The 23120-nt window shown below is 43.7% G+C and overlaps 2 protein-coding genes across 2 annotated transcripts; one reads left to right on the top strand and one right to left on the bottom strand.

The window, feature by feature from the left end:
* The first annotated feature begins 1114 nt into the window (after window positions 1–1114).
* On the top strand, window positions 1115–11766 carry LOC118082142 (amine sulfotransferase). Its single transcript, XM_035109130.2, has 7 exons — window positions 1115–1307; window positions 1579–1723; window positions 2606–2814; window positions 6890–7016; window positions 7857–7951; window positions 9297–9477; window positions 11489–11766. Exons 2-7 carry the CDS (start codon window positions 1582–1584, stop codon window positions 11611–11613), a joined length of 879 nt encoding a protein of 292 aa, XP_034965021.1. The 5' UTR covers window positions 1115–1307; window positions 1579–1581; the 3' UTR covers window positions 11614–11766.
* Window positions 11767–13144: 1378 nt separating this feature from the next.
* On the bottom strand, window positions 13145–21099 carry RWDD1 (RWD domain containing 1). The gene is made up of 7 exons (XM_035109131.2): window positions 20903–21099; window positions 19265–19330; window positions 17980–18110; window positions 16766–16909; window positions 15519–15651; window positions 15244–15306; window positions 13145–13429 (listed from the first exon to the last, which is right to left on the bottom strand). Exons 1-7 carry the CDS (start codon window positions 20973–20975, stop codon window positions 13317–13319), a joined length of 723 nt encoding a protein of 240 aa, XP_034965022.1. The 5' UTR covers window positions 20976–21099; the 3' UTR covers window positions 13145–13316.
* Window positions 21100–23120: the final 2021 nt, after the last annotated feature.

The following is a 23120-nucleotide window of genomic DNA, read 5'->3' as shown; positions in this document are numbered from 1 at the left end:
GTGTGTACAAAGAATCACATATGATACCCCAAATTTTCCTGACGCAACACACGTAGAAGGTATGGGTAGGCATACTAAGGCCCGGGGGCTGGATCCGGCCCAAATGCCTTCTAAATCCGGCCCACGGACGGTCCGGAAAGCAGCGTGTTTTTACATGAGTAGATGTGTCCTTTTATTTAAAATGCATCTCTGGGTTACTTGTGGGGCATATGAATTCGTTCACATTTTCCCCCCAAAATATAGTCTGCCCCCCCAAAAGGTCGGAGGAACAGTGGACTGCCCCCCTGCTGAAAAAGTTTGCTGACCCCTCCCCTGTGTTGAGGCATCCCTCCTGCCTCCTGGCATTGCCCACACACCTCACTTGCATAAAGCAGAGTGCTCATTTCGCAAGCCTGGTAGACCTTCATCTTGGTACTGGACCTTAGAACAGTCTCCCATACCTTTTTGGATGGCGGTGTCTCAGTTCTGGAAAACCCACCCCAGGGATCCCCTTGGCATTCACCCAACACCCTCATTAGGAAAACACACATGTATCCGCTGTATGTGGGGAGCAGAACAGAAATAAATACCTCCGACTCCCCCAGGAATCGATAGAAGCGAACACCAAGAGAGAAACTGATTTGGCCCCAGGCAGGCAAGAAAATATGCTCTACCAAATTCTCGAAGCTTTTCTTCCCACGCACAGAAGATTTCCCTGTCTCTTGCCTCATTCCATTGTGATTTATTTATGTGGGAAGCCTTGGGAGCCCAGCCTCAGTCGGATGGAAGGGCTTCGTCGCCCATTGCTGTACCTGGAAAGGACCGGCGTGGAGCCACTGACAAGAAGCCTTGTGGGGTAGAACAAGAGCTGAGAAGGGTTTTGCGAGTGCCCAACTAAATACAGTAGAGGGAAACAATGGATCTGGCAAGAGGTGCCTTACTGGTCTGGGCCGAACAAGCGCAGTTACAAGCTGGGTTAGAGACCAGCCTTGAAGGAAGTTAGAAGGAAGTTCTCTCAGCGGGGGCCATTTAGTGCAGCGCGGTGCCAGAGCCCGGTAAGCGCTTGCCCGGGTTCGGGGAGGAGGCGTGAGGGCTCCGGCAGGGTCCTGGAGTCCTCCTTTCTCCTTCCCAAAACGGGGCAAGCGCTTACTGGGCTTTGGGGAGGAGAGGGAGGTGTCTAGGGCCCTGCTGGAGCCATGCACTTCCTTCCCCAAGCCCGGCTTAAGCCAACCCCGCGAGGAAGGGCGTCAGCTCTCAGGAATGAGGAAGCAGCGAGAGGACCTTGGCCTTGAGGACGCTCAGTCTAGGCGGAAACGTGGAAGGCTGCGGTGAGTTGGAAGCAGCACAGTTTAAGAAAATAAAATAAAAGAAAGGGGGGAAATGCTTCAGTGCTCAGCCACGTTTCTGTTCCTTAAGGAACAGGGGATACCTTGGAGCTTTATGTCTCTCACCTCCGATGGAGGGGAAGCCTGGGATTGTGCTTTGAGCTCACAGTAGGATTTCACAAAGCGACAACTCTCTTTCTTTGTCATTTCCTATTGCAGCGTAATAGCAGGAACTGTTCTCTGCTTTTCTGCTCTTTATTTTTTATACATACAGGCAATGCAACCAGCCAAGAAATACGCTGTCAATTACAAAGGATTTTATTTCCAGCCAGATTTGGTTTCACCGGAGTATCTAGATTCCCTGGAGGATTTTGAAATCAGGGACAGTGATGTGTTTCTAGATACTTATCCAAAATCAGGTAAGATCAGAAACATGTGTGCCTTTTGCATGTGGCTGTAAAATGGTATTGGTAAAGTTCCATTGTTAAAAGACTCTCATACCTGTATCACTTTATTTCATTAGTTTTTTGCCACAGCTGCTCAGTAACAGGGGACTGTGTCTGATGCAGTTGTGCCCTTCATGCAAGAACTTCCACTTGCACACCAGAACTTTCCCTCACTCTTCCTTTCCCATAGATCTGTGTTTCTGCAGATCTGCTTTGAAGGGGATCCAGTAACCGGGAATGGGAGAGGAGAGAGAGGGGAAGCTCCAAGTCTTTCTGCAAATGAGACATATTCAATGGGTACAATGTAGGGGTTTTGACAGTAATTTTACAGGTCTGCATTATTTAGGCATTGAGGAATTGAGTGACAAAAAGCCAAAATATAATGAGCATTTCTCAAAATTCCTGGGAAGAATAATAATGGTTTGAATAAGCTGAATCAAAGTACTTTGGAGGACTGGCAACTGTTTTTATTCCCTGGACTTTGACTAGTCATTTGCATTTCCATCTATAGGGAGAATTCAGAACAGAGTTTGCGGTAGTTTTCTGAAAAAGAAAGGAACATCTTAGCAAATATTTTTTCTGTCCTCCCAAATCCTCAGATTCCATGAAGGCTTCCTATTTCTCATCCACAATGGAAAGGAAGCCTTGGGTGAATCTTCACATTCAACCATCCCTGCCCTTGCTGTGTTTCCTTTGACTCCCCTCTTCCTCATCCTTCCTGTCTCCTAACAGTTTGCAATTTAAATAGTAAGCTCCATGATTGAGAGGCATGCTGTTTTTAATTATTTTACTCTGTAAACTAGTACAATATGTACATGGCACTGAATGAATTAAATAACTAATCCTCATTCGTAGGAACAGTATGGACTCAAAATATTTTGAGCTTGATTTTGCATGAAGGTCATCGAGATGGAACTGAACACATAGACTTACTAGATAGAGCTCCATGGCTGGAGGCCAATGTCCGCAATATGGATTACGTCAATCGACCGTCACCTCGACTCTTTACTACCCATCTACCCTACTATTTAGTACCAAAGGGCTTAAGGAACAGAAGAGGAAAAGTAGGTCGTATTTATTATTTGATCAAATCAAATGTTTGTCTCGCCTTATTTTAAGCCCAGATAGAATGCATCCCATTTATCACATGAAACAGAATAATTGTGAAGTGTGCTTTTTCAGATCATTGATATTCTTTAAAAAGTGGAAAATCCAGTGTTTACACATCTTACTCATATCTTCATGTAAAATAATTAGCATACCAAACCTTTCCTCCCTGGTGGGCCAGCTCTCCAAGGATCAGCATCTTTCCCCTGAATTACCTGCCTCGATCTTGTGGTACAGTTTGGGCAGCACAAAAGGAACCATGTCATTTCTCTAACCTACATCATTCCTAAAACATATGTCACTGGATCAGAATGAAAAAAGACCACAGAAGAATGGCTGTTTTGCTGTTCTGGGAGTGTCAACTTTGTCAGTGGGTGAGATGGTGGGAATTCAGAAGATCCTTTATTTGGGGGGAGGAGTGTATGAGAAGTGTCAAAGTCAGGGATCAGCAAACTTTTTCAGCAGGGGGTCGGTCCACTGTCCCTCAGACCTTGTGGGGGGCTGGACTATATTTTGAAAAAAAATATGAATGAATTCCTATGCCCCACAAATAACCCAGAGTTTTTAAATAAAAGGACACATTCTACTCATGTAAAAACACCAGGCAGGCCCCACAAATAAGCCAGAGATGCATTTTAAATAAAAGGACACATTCTACTCATGTAAAAACATGCTGATTCCCGGACCGTCCGCAAGCCGGATTTAGAAGGCGATTGGGCCGCATCCGGACCCCCTTTCTCTTTTCTTTCCCTTTGTTTTTGGTTAATTTTTGATTGCACTCTATAATGTTATTTCCATAAAAAGTTGCATACAGAGTTAGAAGAGAGGGGCCTGTGTGGGAGAAAGGCAAGAGTGGGTTTTTCCCAGGGTGTGAGGTTGAGGAAAGGGGAAAGCTTCCCAGGTGGGAGCCGAGAAGATTCACTTCTTTGTATGTGGATTGTGGATTGAAGATTAGGGTATACTTAGAACAGAAGGTTTATATAATTCTGTGTTTTATTATTTCTGTTGTCTCTCCCCTCTTTTCTTCCTTCCTTTGCCTTCTGCTGTTTTCTTTCTTTCTTTCTTTCTTTCTTTCTTTCTTTCTTTCTTTCTTTCTTTCTTTCTTTCTTAGATTTCAGTTGTTCTAGTTATAATTTTATTGTATTCTAAAAAACTTTAATAAAACTTCCTACTGAAACACTTAAAATAAAATAAAATAAACAATGCATCTCCAGAAGATACAGATGCTTAAGAGGGAGAATGGAAGAAAACACACATATATGTGTGATGCAACTGGACTTCTCCGCGACCCTTCCCCTCTGCAGGGAGGTGGGACCAATTCGGATGGTCCGCCCCCGCCACTTAATGGATCCAAATGGTTTCCAGAGAGTGGTAGGGGATGCTTTATCCCATGTTGATGGCCTCTCAGCCGACTCCCTGGTGGTCCGCTGGAATGTGGAGTTAACCAGGGCTATTGACTCTTTGGCTCCGAAGCGCCCTCTCCGATTACATGGAGCCCGGACACCCCATGGTTTTCCCCGGAGCTGAGGGCGATGAAACAGTCGTTGAGACGGCTAGAGCGCTGGTGGCGGAAAACTCATTCTGAATCCGATCGAACACGGGCTAGAGCTCAACTTCGAGCCTACCAAGTGGCAATGGTGACGGCGAAGAAGACTTTCTTCACCGTTTCTATCGTGTCTGCGGAAAACAGCAGCAGGAGACTGTTCCAGGTGGTTCGCAATCTATCCGAACCACCTTCGTCATCGGGGCCTGGTAGGGACCCCAATATCTCCTGTAATGCTTTTGCAAAGTTTTTTGCAGATAAAATCACTCAGATTCGGGAAGAGGTAGACTCCACCGTGGGAGCAGAGCCGGGGGAGTGCTAGAGTCCTGTCTAGTCAAATTGTGTGGGATCAATTTCAATCTGTTACCTCCGAGGATGTGGACAGGCTGCTTGGACGAGTGAAACCAACCACCTGTCTCCTTGATCCCTGCCCATCCTGGCTTATAAAAGCTAGCCGGGAAGGGCTGGGCGATGGGCTCCGCGGGTTGGTGAATGCTTCTCTCCATGAGGGAGCCTTCCCAGACCCGCTGAAAGAGGCGGTTATTAAACCGCTTCTTAAAAAACCATCTTTAGATGCAGCCAATATGGCCAGCTATCGCCCAGTCTCAAATCTTCCATTCTTGGGCAAGGTGATTGAGCGAGTGGTTGCTGAACAACTCCAAGCATGCCTGGAGGAAGCGGACCATTTGGATCCCTTCCAGTCGGGGTTCAGGCCTCATCATGGGACTGAAACTGCCTTGGTCGCACTGGTCGATGATCTCCGGCGGGCTAGGGACAAAGGTGAGAGCTGTTTCCTGGTCCTGCTGGATCTCTCAGCGGCTTTTGACACCATCGACCATAACATCCTTCCGGACCGTCTAGAGCAGGCATGTCAAACTTGCGGCCCTCCAGATGTTTTGGCCTACAACTCCCATGATCCCTAGCTAGCAGGACCAGTGGTTAGGGAAGATGGGAATTGTAGTCCAAAACATCTGGAGGGCCGCAGGTTTGACATGCCTGGTCTAGAGGGTTTGGGAGCTGGGGGCACTGTTATACAGTGGTTCCGCTCCTTCCTCCTGGGCCATGTTCAGAAAGTGGTGGTGGGGGAGGAGTGTTCAGACCCCTGGCCTCTCACTTGTGGGGTGCCTCAGGGTTCTGTCCTCTCCCCCATGCTTTTCAACATCTACATGCAGCCGCTGGGAGAGATCATCAGGGGGTTTGGGCTGGGTGTTCACCAGTATGCGGATGATACCCAGCTCTACCTCTCTTTCAAATCAGAACCAGTGAAGGCGGTGAAGGTCCTGTGTGAGTGCTTGGAGGCGGTTGGAGGTTGGATGGCGGCTAACAGATTGAGGTTGAATCCTGACAAGACAGAAGTACTGTTCTTGGGGCAGAGGGCCTTCTCGGTAGTGGAATGCCCTCCTACCAGAGGTCAAAGAGAATAACAATTACCAGACCTTTAGAAGGCATCTTAAGGCAGCCCTGTTTAGGGAAGCTTTTAATGTTTGATGGATTTCTGTATTTTAATATTTTGTTGGAAGCCGCCCAGAGTGGCTGGGGGAACCCGGCCAGATGGGCGGGGTATAAATAATAAATTATTATTATTATTATATATTCTGCAGCAAGGAACGAAGATTGTACTCAACTGAAGAACAGACACGGGCGGTTTTACACAAGAGAAAACAGATTTATTCTGCACCATAGTAATAATCTCAGAGGGTGCCATTTGACACACTTATGAAGAATAAACTTCATTCAACACCATAGGATTACACTGTTGAGTGTGCCATGCATGTTGCAAAAGAGTGTGAGGCTGCCAGGGATATAAAGCAACTTGGAAGCATGAAGAATCTACAAGAAGAAATATCAGAGTTCTATCTATTATTATTTTACACATACAGTACATATCCTACTTCAACCACTTGGTTCCTGGAACATTTCACAGCCACAGAAATTACTACAGAAGCACAACAAAAGAGACAATAGTAAACAATAAGGCCAGCATTTATAAGCAGCAAATTAAAATGGTTCAAGATCCAACTGACACGACAGCAAAGAAAGGACCATGTCAGCCTCTTTTAGGAAGCAGTGTCCCTTCAAAGGCTCTTTCCTTGGTTTAGCTGAGGCATCCCCAAACTGCGGCCCTCCAGATGTTTTGGCCTACAACTCCCATGATCCCTAGCTAACAGGACCAGTGGTCAGGGATGATGGGAATTGTAGTCCAAAACATCTGGAGGGCCGAAGTTTGGGAATGCCTGGTTTAGCTTATGGTCCTCTAGACACAGATGGACTCCATTTCCCATTAATGTCAGCCAGGAATCATGGGAGTTGTAGTCCAGCAACATTTAAGAGTGTCCCAAGTTTCCCAAAGGGATGCTGACCATGATATAAAAATAAACCAGAGAATATTATGGGAAAAGCCAGGTTTGGGAGAACAATCTCATTGCTAGCAGTATGTATCTCATCATTGGAAGAGTCAAGCCTAAAAGAATTTGTTGTTATTCCTGCAGGTTGTTTATGTGGCCAGAAACCCAAAGGATGTTTTGGTTTCCTATTACCATTTTACCAAAGCTGCACTTACACTGGAAAAAGTAGATGACTTTGGGGTTTACATGGAGAGGTTTTTGGCTGGAAAAGGTAAGGATGATTTGCCACTCTAAAAGAAGTCACTTTTGTCCCTTCATTCCCTATCCTCCTTTGAAAACAAATAAAAGAAATTCAGTGTGTGGTAAGGAATTATTCCAGAGTGCCACGTCTGATGCTGTTGGTTGCTCTGAGGAAGTCCAAACTTCTTTTCCATGTGCATCCATAACTTTTTTTCCAACTAAATAAATTACAGCACACAGATTTATGCCATGGATGGCTGCTGACCATTGAGGCAGAAGGTAGGGTTTAGATTTGACCAAATCCCAAAGCAAATCAGGCAGATCTGTATATTGCCTTCAATGGGCTGAAGCAGCTACAAATCATTACAGGGTGGATCACCTAACCCTGAATCAAGTGTAGAGATTTGTGTCAAGTTATAAGTCAGCAACCCTGACAGGGTCTCCTAAATGTTGTAGTTACCAACTGTCACACCATATAAGGAAAATGCCAGAGTGGGAAGGAAGGGGGCTGGAGGAAGGCTAGACTCATCTCAGTCTTCCCATCACATTGCTTGGAAGAACTGTGGGGAGCCTTAAAATGCAGAACTCTTCTGGAAGTTCTTTCTCTGAGGAAGTGTTTGGTGACGTTGGGTGCTATTCATTCAACCTGTGTTTGTTTTCTTTCCCTTCCCAAGCCATCTCATTCCAAGCTGCTTTGTTTCATTGAAAGTTTGTACTGAATTGTTATTGTCTAATTTTTTACACACCATTGCTGGTTCGTAATTGGTTCCTTTATAATGTTTTAATTCATTTTATCTGAGTGTTATGCTGCTCTCAAAAGAAAAAGAAAAAATCCTCTACATTTACACCAAATCAATTTCTCTCCTATCAGTAATTGCAAGTTTATGGTTGGACCATGTGGAAGGCTGGTACTCTCACAGAGATGACTTCAATATTCTATTTCTTACCTATGAGGAAATGAAGAAGGTAAGGTGTCAAAATGTTACCAAGTCTGATATTAAATAAGCATCAAAACTCATCTTTATAGAATGGAGGAAGCAATCAATATGATGATTCAAGTGCCCTGACTGAAGGAGATTCTGCATCTCCCTCATCATCAACTTAAAAGATTAAAAAGCCCAGGAGGCCATGGGCTCAGGATCAGCTTTTAAGGCCCTAAACTCCAAAGTGTGCGCTGTAACTATTTACCCTGAGAGATTATGGAGCTGAAAATTAAGTGTCCCAAGCAAGATATGTCATTTTACAGGCTGAGGAGAGATGTCACAGAACCCCCCTCCTGTCCGGAGTGGTGCCATTTTTTTATTTACAGTATTTACTTGTGGATTCAATTTAATTAGCTGACCCATGGGTGGCTCACAGAACAAAAGCAATATAATGCAATGGCAGTTGTTATGAACTAGGCAAATAAAGATGCAGGCTGCTTGTTCTCCCTGCTTGTTACCCTTTTTTAAAATAATAATAATAATAATTTTTATTGATTTTTTGACATATAACAACAAAACATACATCACCAACACACCAACCCCCAGCATTACCTAAAATAGAGAAAAAGAAACACAAATAAAAACATTAACATATCTAAACATAATAATAAAAAAACAAAAACATACCTATATAGTTCAAAAACCATTCACCTTTTCTGACATTGTAGGTTGACCTCCTCAACCCCCCTTACTGTGGTTCATCTTATATAGTACTCTCTTTGGCAATTTCATAATCAGCATCTTAACATTGTTTCTTTCTATCTTAAACATGTGTATACCTTTTAAATTTTACGCCAAAATTCTATAATTATCATTTTCATTATAGATTACATATTTATCATCTATGACAACATCATACTCCTCTTTCCTTACATATTCTATTTCTGCCCTAAACATACTTCTTCATTTAATTCATATTATAAAATTCTTAATCTGCTTTTACACTATACTAAACTAAAAATTCTCTTCCTTATACCCACACCTCTCTTCTAAGAACTCCCCATCTCAGTCAAAACCATATTTTTTATTATTAACCCTTCTAATCACAAGTCCCCTTTTACGGTCGGCAAATCTATATAAACAGTCCTATTTCGATCCGGGTTAACCTATTACATAGCCAATTATAAACTATTTATCCCACCCCCTTCCTCACCTTTCTTTCTACCCTCATTCTTTTAACCTTCCCCTGCTGCCCTGCGTCTTTCTTCCATTTTTCTCAACTAGTTTTTCCCTGCTTGTTATCCTGCCTGTTCCATGATTTTTAGTCACTAGGCTGTTGTGCCTCTCAATTGTGGATAGCCTGACATCAGAACTATTTCCTATTTCAGGATCTAAGAAGCTGTGTCTTGAAAATATGCAACTTCCTGGGAAAGAGACTGACGGAAAAGGAGGTGGATGCTGTTGTGGATCAGGCTACATTTAATAAAATGAAAGCAGATCCCAGGGCAAACTATGACTTTTTGCCACCAGAGTTCATGGACTACAGCAAAGGCCATTATCTTCGCAAAGGTAAGTCAGTGGCAGATTGAACTGGCTTGGTGCTGCTTGCAGAATCCCCGACTGATTCACCTGATAATTACACTGACATGTGAAAGCTACAAGTAATGGTAATTTCATTTTCCCAGTCTTCATGAAACTCTCAATTTCTGTTGTTTCTGTCAGCCTCCCCCAGGGTGTAACTCTGCTGAGCCATTGCCTCCCACTTCATGTGGGGGTCAGAGAGAGCAAAGTCCATCCCTCCACACTTCTCCAGCATCTTGGTAGGCCGTCGCCATCTTGGAATGTCCAAGTGTGTCACAAATGAAATTCCTGCTGGACACACACTGTGGCTATTGGCCTCTGGCACAGCATCAAACTGCTTTTGCAGCTTCAGGAACAAAAGCACTGCTCCCACACATTTCCAAACTCACATGGAATGAATCAGAAGAATCCTATCTTCTCAAAGTCCATGCCTGCCACTTCAATGCAGCATGGGGGGAAACTGCTCCCTCCCCAGTAGCTCATCAATCAACAGCTACAGTTCTGCCTACAGCATCTCCCCCATTTTCCATAACTCAGGGGACTGGCATTTATACCTCTCCCAAAAGGTCTGATTGTTCCGGAACCACTTTCTGTCCTTCTCAGATGGCTATAAATCAAGCCGCCTTCTGCCGGCCTCAATTGCCTGGCAAGAATTTCAAACAGTTCGGCCTGCCTTATTTACATTCGCTTTTAGGCAGTGTTACTCATGGTGTCTCCATGCAGCTTTTCTTTCTTTCCGTCTCTGAAGAGGCTTCCAGGAAACCCCAAACCAGGACAAAATAGCCCCCAGTGCTTCCTTTGCTGGCACTGGGTCTGCGGCCCCGATCCCTGGGCCCATAACCTTTTGGTAGGATCTTTTACACACAAGTAGGACCCTGGCAGAGACACATGCCTGACTGGTATGTTCCCTCCCTCTCGGTCGATTGTTCGAGAGCTTCAAAAGCTTTCTACAGCCCGAACATCACAGTGACTGATGCTAACTGACATCAGCACACTTACAGATCCGCAGAGTTTGCGCAGTTCGTAACAGACCTCAGCAACTCAGCATCTTGGCTAATCTACTTTTATTTACATATAAACACACACAGGGCACTGCAACATGGCTCCCTCTCTCTAGCATCAGACAGCAAAGAGAAAGAACAAAGGACAATAGTCCCACTTCAGGAAACACAGTAACACAAACATCCTGTCTCCGTCACGTCCCACTCTGTGGAATGAAACCATTTACCATCATGTGATAGATAACAATCCCATGATAGCAGACACGGGGAATGAATCTTCAACAGTTTCCTAATACAGTGCTACCTCGGTTTAAGGACACAATTGGTTCCAGAAGTCTGTACTTATCCTGAAGCGTACTTAACCTGAAGCGAACTTTCTCATGGAAAGTAATGGAAAGTGGATTAATCCATTCCAGATGGGTCCGTGGAGTACTTAAACCAGGGGTCACCAAACTTTTTCAGCAGGGGGCCGGTCCATTGTCCCTCAGACCTTGTGGGGGGCCGGACTATATTTTGGGGGGGAAAATAAACAAATTTCTATGCCCCACAAATAACCCAGAGATGCATTTTAAATAAAAGGACACGTTCTACTCATGTAAAAACACCAGGCAGGCCACACAAACAACCCAGAGATGCATTTTAAATAAAAGGACACATTCCACTCATGTAAAAACATGTGGATTCCTGGACCATCCGTGGGCCGGATTGAAAAGGTGATCAGGCCGCATCCGGCCCCCGGGCCTTAGTTTGTGGACCCCTGACTTAAACTGAAAGCACTCAAACCGAAGCATACTTAAACCAAGGTATGACTGTATTAGAGTTGTTCTATTATGTACTTCCCCTGTTGTTTTTTCCTTCTTCGAAATATGTATATTTAAGTGTGGAAACTTTTTTACACTGAGGGGTAAATTCCGAACTAGGGATGGAATATATCTGGAGCTGTGGATATTTATTTGACCACCACAATGCACTTACTTTCTTTCTGCTTCCTGGCCCAGGCACTATTGGAGACTGGAAGAACACGATGACAGTCGCACAAAATGAAAGGTTTGACAGCGTTTTTAAAGAGAGAATGGAAAAGTTGCCCATCAAGTTCTGCTGGGACATCAATGATGAATTATGAGTCAGCTTGGAAGGATGAAATAAAGTGCATTGTATGCTTTTAATCCAGGCCTATTTTTAAGAGTTAATTTAAAAAAACCTCTCATGTGGCTTAATAACTTCCTAATACTGTAATATGTGCAAGATTTTTTTAAAGCACCACAATAGAATTACATTCATACTGTCTGCTTATTCTGTTTCTACACTCCCGAGCACGTCCTAATTTCTGACTCTTTGTTGCTTTGTTCTAGTAAATTTCTTCTTTGCAAGAAAGAGAAATAGTTTCTCGTAGGGGGGAAATGTTTTCCTTTTTGTATTACTTTTGTATAAATGAATACCGTTGAGTTAAAAAAGACCAGCAATAGGAATTAAACTCCCTATAAAAAGAAATAAATTTAGCAGATTACTAAAACAAAGGGGGGTACTATTAATGTTACAAGTGATTCCTAGAAGGAAAAAAGTATATCTTACTAGAAATTCAAAACTGGTAGGAGTCATTTTTGCCTGATCAGAGGAAGTGAACAGATTACAGACCTAGATAAGAGATTTATTTTTGGAATATGGGAATGTGCCATGAAAGAATATTTACTAGGATGCATTTATGCACCCAACAATAATAAAATAATTATTTTCAGAAAATAAATGAAATTATTAATGTCAGCACAGATAAGGAGATACTTCTCAATGGAGAATTTAATGCGGTATCAAACCCCAAAACAGATAGTACAATTTCTACAGATAACAAAGGTGTTTGCCTAAAATGTTGAAATGGTAATGTTATGGAAACACTTTCACACAACCAAAAGGAATTATACCTTTTACTCTATTCCACATAATTTTTATTTGGAATTGCATTTTTCTTCTAGCATCTCCTCCTCTGATTAGATCTTAACATGGAAATTTGAAGTCCAGGTATATATGTGGACCATTTGTTAACAGGTTACAAGGAAGTAAATGCCGTTGAATGGCTAATCTTATACCGATATCACATGGGAGGGGACCTTTACAGCAAGGGTGACTAACCTGTAGCTCCCCAACTGTTGAATTACAGCCCCCATCATTCCCGCCAGTGCTTCTGCCCACATTGCCCTGATCTTGTGGCTGCCTTGCCCCCAAATTGTTCTGATAAGCTGTGATGCCACACACACACTGCCAGCCACTCCGGGGAATTTGTGTATAACAACATTTGGAGGGCCACAGGTTCCCGACCCCTGCTTTAGAGCCAAACACCGAATACACTTCCTAAAGCAAATCTGTCCATCTCACCCTTTCACTCCTTATCATTATTAAAATGAATACCTCCACTGTCCTTCCATAATCTTTGGATGCTGTGAAAGTGAGAGTTCTAAGAAGCAACTTCTTTTCAAAACAACTGGTCCTAAGGAGGTTTGGGACTGAACATAATACGAGAATGCTTCTCGTTCCGTGTTTTGCTTTGCACACAACGCATTCGTTTCAAACCCAAGGCCTTCACAATACAGCAAGATTAGCGTTTCAAGTGCATTTTAAACTTCAGCACACGGTACAAATCAAGAGATTTGAAAACGCGAATGTCAAACACCTGAAGTCAATTTATTATCTGTGATGAAAGATGTCAGAGAAGGTGGCCTCTTGAAATTAAAATAATTTTGTCATAAGTAAAAGGGGAACCAAAACATATGCAGGTGTCTCTCTGTATAAATGTTCACACAGGTTGATCAGTAAAGCCAGTACAACAATTTCCGTCTAGTCGCTCTCTAGATGGGCAGGGTTATAGTCAGGGTCATCTTCTTCATCCTCCAACTCCAAATCATCCATTTCCTGGAACAAGGATTCATCTACTTCCACACTGTTTCCACCTTTGGGGAGAGAAGAGAGATAAAACTGTCATTCTAGAGTTCAAAAGCCCAATACCAGATGGACTGCCTGCTATGCTTGCTAGGAATCTTTAGCAAAATGCTATGAAGAGTCAATGCCCAATGACAGACAAAAGCCATCTACTACTCTACATAGTTATATTAAACAGATTATCTAAAGCAGGCATCCCCAAACTCGGCCCTCCAGATGTTTTGAGACTACAATTCCCATCATTCCTGACCACTGGTCCTGTTAGCTAGGAATGATGGGAGTTGTAGTCCTAGAACATCTGGAGGGCCGAGTTTGGGGATGCCTGATCTAAAGCAAGCCAGATGGAGACATTTTAAAACCCAACACAGTCTGAGCAGTGTTTGAGTGTATGGGGAAGAGGCCCTCAAAACAATAATCTTGACGTTTTCCCAGTTGCCTACATTATAGGGACTCTATATCTCCTCTGGTCAAAAATCAGCTTTGGGAAAGGGTTTTAAGCTGAGGAGGGAAGGATTAAGCCTGTGCTCTCCTCACTCTCGCTTGTTCCGTTCTGAGCTTCCAGAGGCTGCTTTGGATTTAAAACAAAAGAAGTATAGGGAAGAATAATTGGATTCTATGTAACCTGCAGTTTGAGTCTATGATTAATTAAACCGGAGCATTCAAGTGCTTTCCATTCCAAAAGGCAAAATAGAACAACAGTGACATCTTCTGGACAGTAAAGTGGCTTTTATTTTCGACATGGTCTTTGTCCCTTTGTATTGAAGCTATAATCCCATGCAGTAAACCCCATGACCGCCTCCTCACTCGGATCACCTTCTCGAGAGGTGGCAACACAAGAATGGGCCTTCTCTGCAGTGGCTCCCCATCTGGGGAATGGTCTCCCCAGGGAGGTTTGCCTGATGCCTTCATTATACACCTTCAGGCACCAGGCAAAAAACGTTCCTTTTGAATGTTCCCTCACATTTAACATTCATTTTTTTAACCAGGCCTTTGGTTGATTTGATTGACATCCTATGTCCTTTGAAAACGTGGCTTTTGAGAACGGAGAATTATTGGGTTGTTGTTTTTATTTTTATAATATATTTTGATTTTGTTTTGTGAACCGCCCTGAGACCTCTGGGTATATGGTAAAGGTAAAGGGACCCCTGACCATTAGGTCCAGTCGTGACCGACTCTGGGGTTGCGCGCTAATCTCGCATTATTGGCCAAGGGAGCCGGTGAATAGCTTCCAGGTCATGTGGCCAGCATGACAAAGCCGCTTCTGGCAAACCAGAGCAGCACATGCAAATGCCGTTTAAGGCGGTATATAAACTCAATAAATAATAATAATAATAATCATCATCATCATCATCATCATCATCATAATCTGCCTATATTATTAAGACTGCATTATATGTCTGCTTCTCTAGGGAATAAAGTGCATTCTTTTTACTGTTAATCATGACCTTTCTGTTTTGTCTTTACGTCAAGCAGTCAAGGTGATGAACCTGGGTCTCCCAGACACCTAAACTAGGCGTGATAAGCTTCTCCCTGTCTTTGACATCCCCACTCCCTCCACAGGTGGAGGGCTTTGCCACCCTCCAGCTTCCATCAGCGCATTGGCCACATTTGGGGGGGGGGGTGAATGAGGATGACGGGCCTGGCAGCCTTCTCTTTTTGCAGGGACACATCCTGCGCTTCACACCGGGTGCTTATAGCACTGAACTGGCAAGCAAAATATTAAAACTTTTATCCCCTTCCAAAAGTGCCAGAGGCAGCATTTAGGCAGATTTTGTTCTCGGTATGATTACAATTTGTAGCAATGGAAATAGGAATCGCCAGTTACCTTCTTCCAAGAACTGAATATCAGATGTGTCAAGATTATGATCTGTTTCGAACAGCTGTTTCCCTGTAAGAAATAAGAACATGGTAAAATAAGAAGAGCCCCGCAGGATCAGGCCCATCTAGCCCAGCACCCTCTTTCCCACAGTGTCCACCTAGATGGCTACTTTCGGAAGTCCATTTTGGGGCCCTCCAGCCGCTTTGACCTGCAAATCCCATCAGCCCTAGCCAGCACAGCTGTTAGGGAAGGGCTCACCTAAGGCAACTGATACCTCTTACCTGTTAGTTTATTTTTGCCAGACTGTTCTTCCTCTTTCACCTTCTTTCTTTTAAATTCTAGCATCTCTAAATCAAATTTTGCTTTCCAGCTTAGAAAATTTTCAATGGTGACCGGGGTGCCATGGAAACATTGCTACGCAGAAAGGCCAAAACAAACAAACAATATTAATATACAATTCAGGGGGAAAAAACAATCAAGAACACACAAGTCTGCTCTAGCTGTCTGGTACTCTTGGACTGCAGGGCAAATGAGAAACACACTGTCCCCACTCATCCTCTAAAGCAGTGGTCCTCAACCTTGGGCCTCCAGATGTTTTGAGACTACAATTCCCATCATCCCTGACCACTGGTAGCTAGGGATCATGGGACTTGTAGGCCAAAAAAATCTGGAAGCCCAAGGTTGAGGACCACTGCTCTAAAGGACTAAAGGCTGCAGTATACATTGGGGGGGGGTTGGGGTAGTGGGCTTGTGAGCTAACTTCTTATTATTTTATTAATTTATAAATCACAGTTCACATTGCGTTTCAATGCAATTTTTCAAACCTACCCTAAAACCAACTAAAAATAGTTTAAAACATTGCCAACTCCAGGATTGTTTTAAAAACAATACAAAAAATAACACCTAGGGAAGAAAACTTTTCATCCAGCAGGAAAGCTTATTGGAACAAAAAATGTCTTCAGTTGTTTCCTTAAACTACAAATACTGTAATGGGTGCCCGTCATTTCTCTGCAGAGATTTTGTAACAAAAAACTGGGGCAGCTACAATGAAATCCCTGTTCCAAGTTATTGTGGGGTGGGTTTCTGACATTTTGAGGACTTCCAAGGAGAAACGCTTCTGCAAAAAGCAATGACCTGCTGGCTCAGTCTCTCAAAGCAGGGCTATTTTGCAGTTGGAGCTCACCAGAACTTAGTTCTGGCACCTCCCATTGCCATTCTCATGGTGATTTCTAGAAAAATAGCACTGCTCTCAAGTAACCTGGTCTTGAGCTGTGATAAGCCTTTACATATTGGTACCAAAACCTTGAATTTGGGAATCATTCAGGTGAAAAGATGGGTTACAGATCTTTAATAACAACAAGAAGAACAACACTTAGAAGAGGTTCCTGGACTAGGCAAAGTGAGTTTAACAGCCCTCCTTAGTTACCACAAAGTGTATCAAAGTAAAGCTACACTTAGCCAGGCCGGGGAACCCACTAAGATTTCTTGTAGTCAGCAGGTAAGAAAAACAATTCAACTAAACTTTCACCTTTTCTGCTTCTTCTGCCTCTTTCTCCTTCTGTTTATTTTCCTCGTCCCTTCTTGTTTTTATCTGATCTACTATTTCATTTAATTTCTCTTGCACAGCCGATACTAGTGTGAAGATCATTACTATGCCCAGGTTCTCATCTGCCTGAAATACAGAAAAGTGTTTAGCAGGAAATGAAGTCACATAATGGCACAGCAAATACAAAATCTGTGGGAGGAACATTGCCAAGCAGGCAGAAAATGGGGGAGAAATATAGATATACTGAATGCAAAATCCACATGGAGCAACAGCTTCAAGATAAATCACTCCCATTATTTGTATTTATTTAGCAAGACTCATATTGTCTCAGACCTGCAATTCCCAACTAGTACAAAAACAGCACAAAGGCCATCTTTGCACTTTCCAATGCATTGTGAGATAGAATATCCTATAACAGGTTACTGTTACGTTGCCCAATCTAGTTCCGATGCCACAATTAAAAAAGCAGACAAAAATCACATCAAAACCTGCAGATATGCCTTTGTAAAATTTATAAATCATTTCATAAGAGGGAAAAATAGATGGTCTATTATAATGAGAAAAGACTAATAAAACGCTACACTGAATTGTTTCCAAAGCCACCTGCAGACCCTGGAATTCATGTGATCATACACAATATAACTTAATGCAAGCTAAAGCACAATCCTACATTGATTAAGTCCCACTGAGCTCAATGGGACTTGCTTCCTGCTAAGTTCATATAAAGATTGCAGCCTTAAATTATCCTTAGCACTCTGCCATATTGCCAATGGTGGTGCATAACAGATTCCTCACCACCACTTCAATGCAAACTTGCTTTTTAAGGTGTTGTGGCACAAAAACAGGAATTTAATAATAATAGTAGTAGTAGTAGTAGTAATAATACAATTCAGAACAGTGATTAACTAAAGCGTGTTATTACTGGTACTGTGGAAGATAATTTCAAGTGCTCTGTCAGCTAATGGAGAGGGACCAACATTAGCTGAATTGTTTGTTTTTGAAGTAGATTTATATTTATCCGTTAAGTATTTTATCGACTTTACCTATCTGCAGAACGCATTATCCTTGAGCTTGAAAAAACAACCACACCCTTTATTCCCCTCTTTGTAAAGAATTGGCATTGCTAAGCATGGGGTAATAGCTGAACTTGCTGCATCTTGATGTTATTAAACGTTATTAAAGAGGATGCTGCTTACCTGTTCCCGCAATAACTTCAGTATGTCTGTGATGTCACTGTCCTCAAGATTCTCTTGAGAGAGTAGTTCATAGAGGGGGGCTTCATCAGGATAGCGCTCTGCATATGTGAATTTGAGGGTTGCCTGGACAGCTACAGTGCAACAGAAAACATTAGAAATCATTGCTTCATGCTACCAACAGCACCTACTGACATTCATTCTACTAGAAGCAATTTACACAACCTAGTTATGACAAAGGCCCAACACACAAACACACCAGTGTGTAACCTGCAACCAAAGTGATGGTTGCCGTTTTAAATGCAACAAGGAGGTAGGTGTCTGATTCTCGTGCTAAGCCCCCTAATGGAAGTGTAGCTCAGTTTTCCCTACTGCATCACACTTATCCTTTCCCATGGTGAAAATATAAAAACGCTTCACTGACAACATGCAGCTGCAACAAAAGAGGCTACCACTATGCTTGTTGCTGTGTAGTGGGCCTAACAATCTAAATTTTTGTTTGTTTTACTACATTTAAATCCTTCACCTTATTTTGTCATGGAACCCAATGCAACACAGATGCAGTTTCCAGGCTGTCTCCAGTCTAGACCCTGACCAGACCTAGACTTGGTCTGTTTCAGCTAAGTGGTCGTCCCTTCAGACCATACATGACTTGGGACCAGGTTACTTGGAGTACTGCCTTACCCCAGCGTTTCTCAACTGGTGTGCCGCGACGTGCGGCGACGAGAAGGGCGATTTGCATTGTCACGTGCCTGGCGGCCGCCAATAAACAGCTCTGACCCGCCGGAAAGCAATATTTCTCCTCCTCTTTCCCAAAGCTCAGTGCAAACGAGCCTGGCGGCCGCCAATAATCAGCTCTGACCCGCCGGAAAGCAATATTTCTCCTCCTCTTTCCCAAAGCTCAGTGCAAACGAGCCTGGCGGCCGCCAATACACAACACTAACCCGCCGGAAAGCAATATTTGGCAAGTGTTTCTTACAGTCATAATTATAATATAGGGCGGCACAGAGTTAAATTTTTTAACTTTTTTAATGGTGGTGTGCCTCGTGATTTTTTTCACGGAACAAGTGTGCCGTGGCCCAAAAAAGGTTGAGAAACACTGCCTTACCCCATATGTGCCCCCTTGACTGTGTCAATCTGCAGACCTGGCACTGTTACACTGTTATCAACGCACCACCTCCTATCAATTTAGAAACAATCAAGTCTTTTAAGCATTTAAGCATGCCAAATGTATTTTATTTGTGGGAGACTCTCTTTCCATATGAAAGTTCAACAGCAGTCAACTTACTTTCGTCATTTTCTCCTGCTTCAGATGTCACAGTGATAGTGAAACTTATTGGCTTTTCTGATAACACTGTTGAAGAAAGAAGTCATCAATGAAGACAATAAAGGTTTTCTCCCTCCGCCACCCAGAGGCTGGTTGGTTTTGTCTTCAGACATAACACAACAGCCTCTGCTCTTTTCTTTAGTTTTATATCGGAAATTGGATTGAAATTCAAAGACCAATTAGACATCAGCTCACTAAGATCCCAAAATCAGCGACAGATTCACCGTAGCCTGGATAAGAATAACCTCTAACTCTAGAGCCTTTCCCCTTTGAGGAAGGGACATAGCTTAGGGTCCCTTCCAACTCTACAATTCTATGATTCAGTGAAACCGTATTGCCCTGGTGAGCAACCTGGTCACTGAATTCTGCACCAGCTGAAGTTTCCAAACCATCTTTCAGATGCAGCCCCACATAAAACATGTTGCCTCTTATCTGCAATAACAGGGATAATACTACTCATCTACAGCATAGGCTTGCTGCACAAAACATTCTGGTTTATTTAATGCTACACAGCTAGTTTCAGTGGGTCCACGCCAAGTATATCTAAGCTTTCTCATCCATTGCTTCCAGTAGCACAGCATGGGACAGGCAAGCAGGTGTGCAAGCCTGATTTTATGCCATGGCCCTCATGCTAGTTCAGAAGTACTACAAACGCCTCTTGAAAGTTGCCCATCTGTGATCCAAAGTGATCTGGTATTACAGACATAACAACTATCTGCCACAGAGGCTTCTTACAGCACAAGAGATCAAAAACCAAGCCTAAAACCAAGGGGTGTTTCGATCCAATCCCAGAATCACGTGAAGCAAAGTTTGGAAAATGAGAGCGCACATTTCGATCTCTGGAATAAAAGCAAGATCTGCCTCCACCATTTCATAATATGGCTCCAAATGCACTCCAAGACACTTATGATTTCAGCAGAATGTGGTTCCACACCATATTGTTATGTCTTGGCTTGTTTTAACATGGTCTGTAATTTATTTGCTAAACCATCTTGGGAGCTCTTTTATTAAGATCAAAAGGCAGGATATGATTTTTTAAAATTAATAAGTCTTTTACAGACAGTCGTGGTATTAAGAGGTTTAATGACTGAATGAGGGCCAGTTTTCCACGAGACTACTTCAGTCTGCGTGATTTGTTCTGCCTTGCTCTTCATGGGCCACCAGCATGACAGAGGGGGCTCCTCATGAGAAGCTGTGAAGACCCTAAGAAAAGCCCTGCTTGGATCAGGCCAGGGGCCCATGATCTGGCTTATGGGGAGCCTGAGAGCCGAGGACACAGGCGCGAGAAGAGCACCGTCCCTTCCACTATTCGGAGGGAGCTGTCCCTGCTGCAAAGGGGGGGGGTGCAAATCCCCACCACCCAGGATCCCGAGGCGAAAGTTTGGCAACTTCTCCAGTTAGGATGGGGGGGACGGGACCTTGGAGGGAGGTTTCCCACTTCGAAAGTTCGGAGCAGGCTGGCCATGCAGGCGATCGCCGCGCCGGGAGGCAGAAGCGCGGAAAGATCAGCTGCAGCGCATGCCGGAAACTTGGCGCCGCCGCCCTGCCCGCGCCCACCTGGCTCCGCACGCGGAGGTGCCTGCAGGCGCCGCCGCTTACCTGTAAATGAGTCCGGGTAAATGGACTCGAGCGCCTCGAGCTCGTTGCGCTGCTCCTCCACGTAGTCCGTCATGGCCCCCCGCGGCCGGCCATGGAACCCTCCGGCCCGCAGAGCAGGGGGAGAAAGGAAGTCGGGACTCGGCAGGCGCAGGAGAGCTAAGGGAGGCAGCCCAGGCCGCGGGGACGCACGCGCAACGCAGCGCGCAGAGCAGCGCCGCCCACTCGGCCTCTCGACTCCTCGTCCTGCCAAGGAAATCCATGGCTCTGGCCGACGATTGGTCGCGCCTGCCGCCGCCGCCGCCGCGCGCAGGCCCGGGGCTTTTCCCACGGCTGCCTCTTCGCCTTTCGAGCAGTCGCGTTGTTTCCCGAGACGCTCGCTAACCGGCTTCTTTTCCGCTTCGAAGCGCTTTTTAGTATTTGTTTCTGTTGGTCATGTGGAGAAGGGAATCTGGGGTCTCCACGGGTTGCAACAGCTCCGTAAAGTCCTCCAGGGATAACGGGGAATGGAAGGGAAACACAGAATAACAACGCTCAGAAAATGTGCGCGCGATGGCGCTTGCTCCCGAGGAAGTGCAATGTAGGATTGCAGCCCGCACATTGCAATCCCACGGATCTCTGCTCAGAAATAAGTCCGATGGGTTTAGCGAGACTTGCTTTCAGGTTAATGCGTGTTAGGACTGCGGCTTTAATTTCTATTCCCACCTCCCAAGCCCCATATGGCACCAGTCCTAATGCTTTCCTGTTATTATGAGACTGCATAGAAAGAGGGAAGAAGCGTTTTTAAAAGCCAGGAAAAGGGAGTACCGTAAATTAATTGAGGAGAGGAAGGAAAGCAAGAATGGGGCAGTGATAGGAGTCTCTCAAAATGAGGTGAGCTCCTGGACCACAGGTTCTTCACCTGTGATACAGAACAGAGCAGGTTTTTAGGCTTGCCCTACCTGGTGGATGCACTTCAGATGACTGGGAATGTTGAGAATTAAGGAGCAGGCAGTAGGTACGGCATGTGCTGCCAGATCCAGCTTAATACTGAAGGCAGTCTTGACATGCATGCAAAAGAAGAAGAAGAAGAAGAAGAAGAAGAAGAAGAAGAAGAAGAAGAAGAAGAAGAAGAAGAAGAAGAAGAAGAAGAAGAAGAAGAAGATTGTAAATTCAGACTAGTAACTGATAACACTGTGGGGCATATTTTCCTTTCCCATCCCCTGATGTTTTTATAATGGAGGAGGAAGTAAACAGTAGGTAGAAGTACTCCATAGTAGCTAGCTGGCACTACAGAGCAAAAAGAAAGATGATTCAGCCGTCAGGGGACATGGTTATCCTCGATTCAACTCATTGATTTTCTGTTATTGCGAGATCCCTTAAAAGCTTAGCATTCCTCTATAACAACCTAAAAATACTGCTGAAGAAAAAAACAGAGCCATTGCATTAATTGTTTCTTTTAAATCTAGACATATTTTCTCAAGGATACAGTTGCTGGTGAATGTACAAGAGAAATAAATACTGTATGTTTTTATATATTAAAAAAACCCAGACTGCATATCCTAAAACAGGTATGCCAAATCCCACAATGAAGATCTGCAAGCAGAAGATGAAGGTTCAACTGGTAGCAACAGACCACAGAAACAAATAGTAAAAAGTCAGCCTGTTCCAGGAAAAGCTATATTTTAAAACAACATAAAGAATTGAATTTCCCAGAATCTCTGGTAATATTCTCCTGTTCATTTCCAGTTACATTGGCAGGACAAGGGGTGATTTATCTGTAGCATCTAACAAAAACGTTTTTAAGATTTACAGTACTATAAAATAAATGGATTGTATTGAAAGGATGAATCCAACTAAGCAAAACTGTTTTCATCTTAAAATTTAATATCTTGCATGAAGCACTTTGTTTGAAACTGCATAGGTAAAAAAATTAAAAAGGTAAAGGACTCCTGGATGGTTAAGTCCTGTCAAAGGCAACTATGGGGTGCAGCTCTCATCTCGCTTCAGGCTGAGGGAGCCAGCGTTTGTTCACAGACAGCTTTCCAGGTCATGTGGCCAGCAGCGGAACACTGTGACGGAAGCCAGAGTGCATAAAGAATAGCTGATCCCCCAAAACTTTGAACAACCATCACCCTTTGGAGTTGACAGAGAACCAAATTTTAAATGAAGTTCTCACTATACAGCCATTAACATTTGGATTCAAACACTTGCCTCAGTCGACAAATTCCATATTACACCA

Source organism: Zootoca vivipara, chromosome 3 (genome assembly GCF_963506605.1).
Source record: "Zootoca vivipara chromosome 3, rZooViv1.1, whole genome shotgun sequence".
Classification (NCBI taxonomy): Eukaryota; Metazoa; Chordata; class Lepidosauria; order Squamata; family Lacertidae; genus Zootoca; species Zootoca vivipara.
This window is presented reverse-complemented; position numbering and strand designations above follow the sequence as displayed.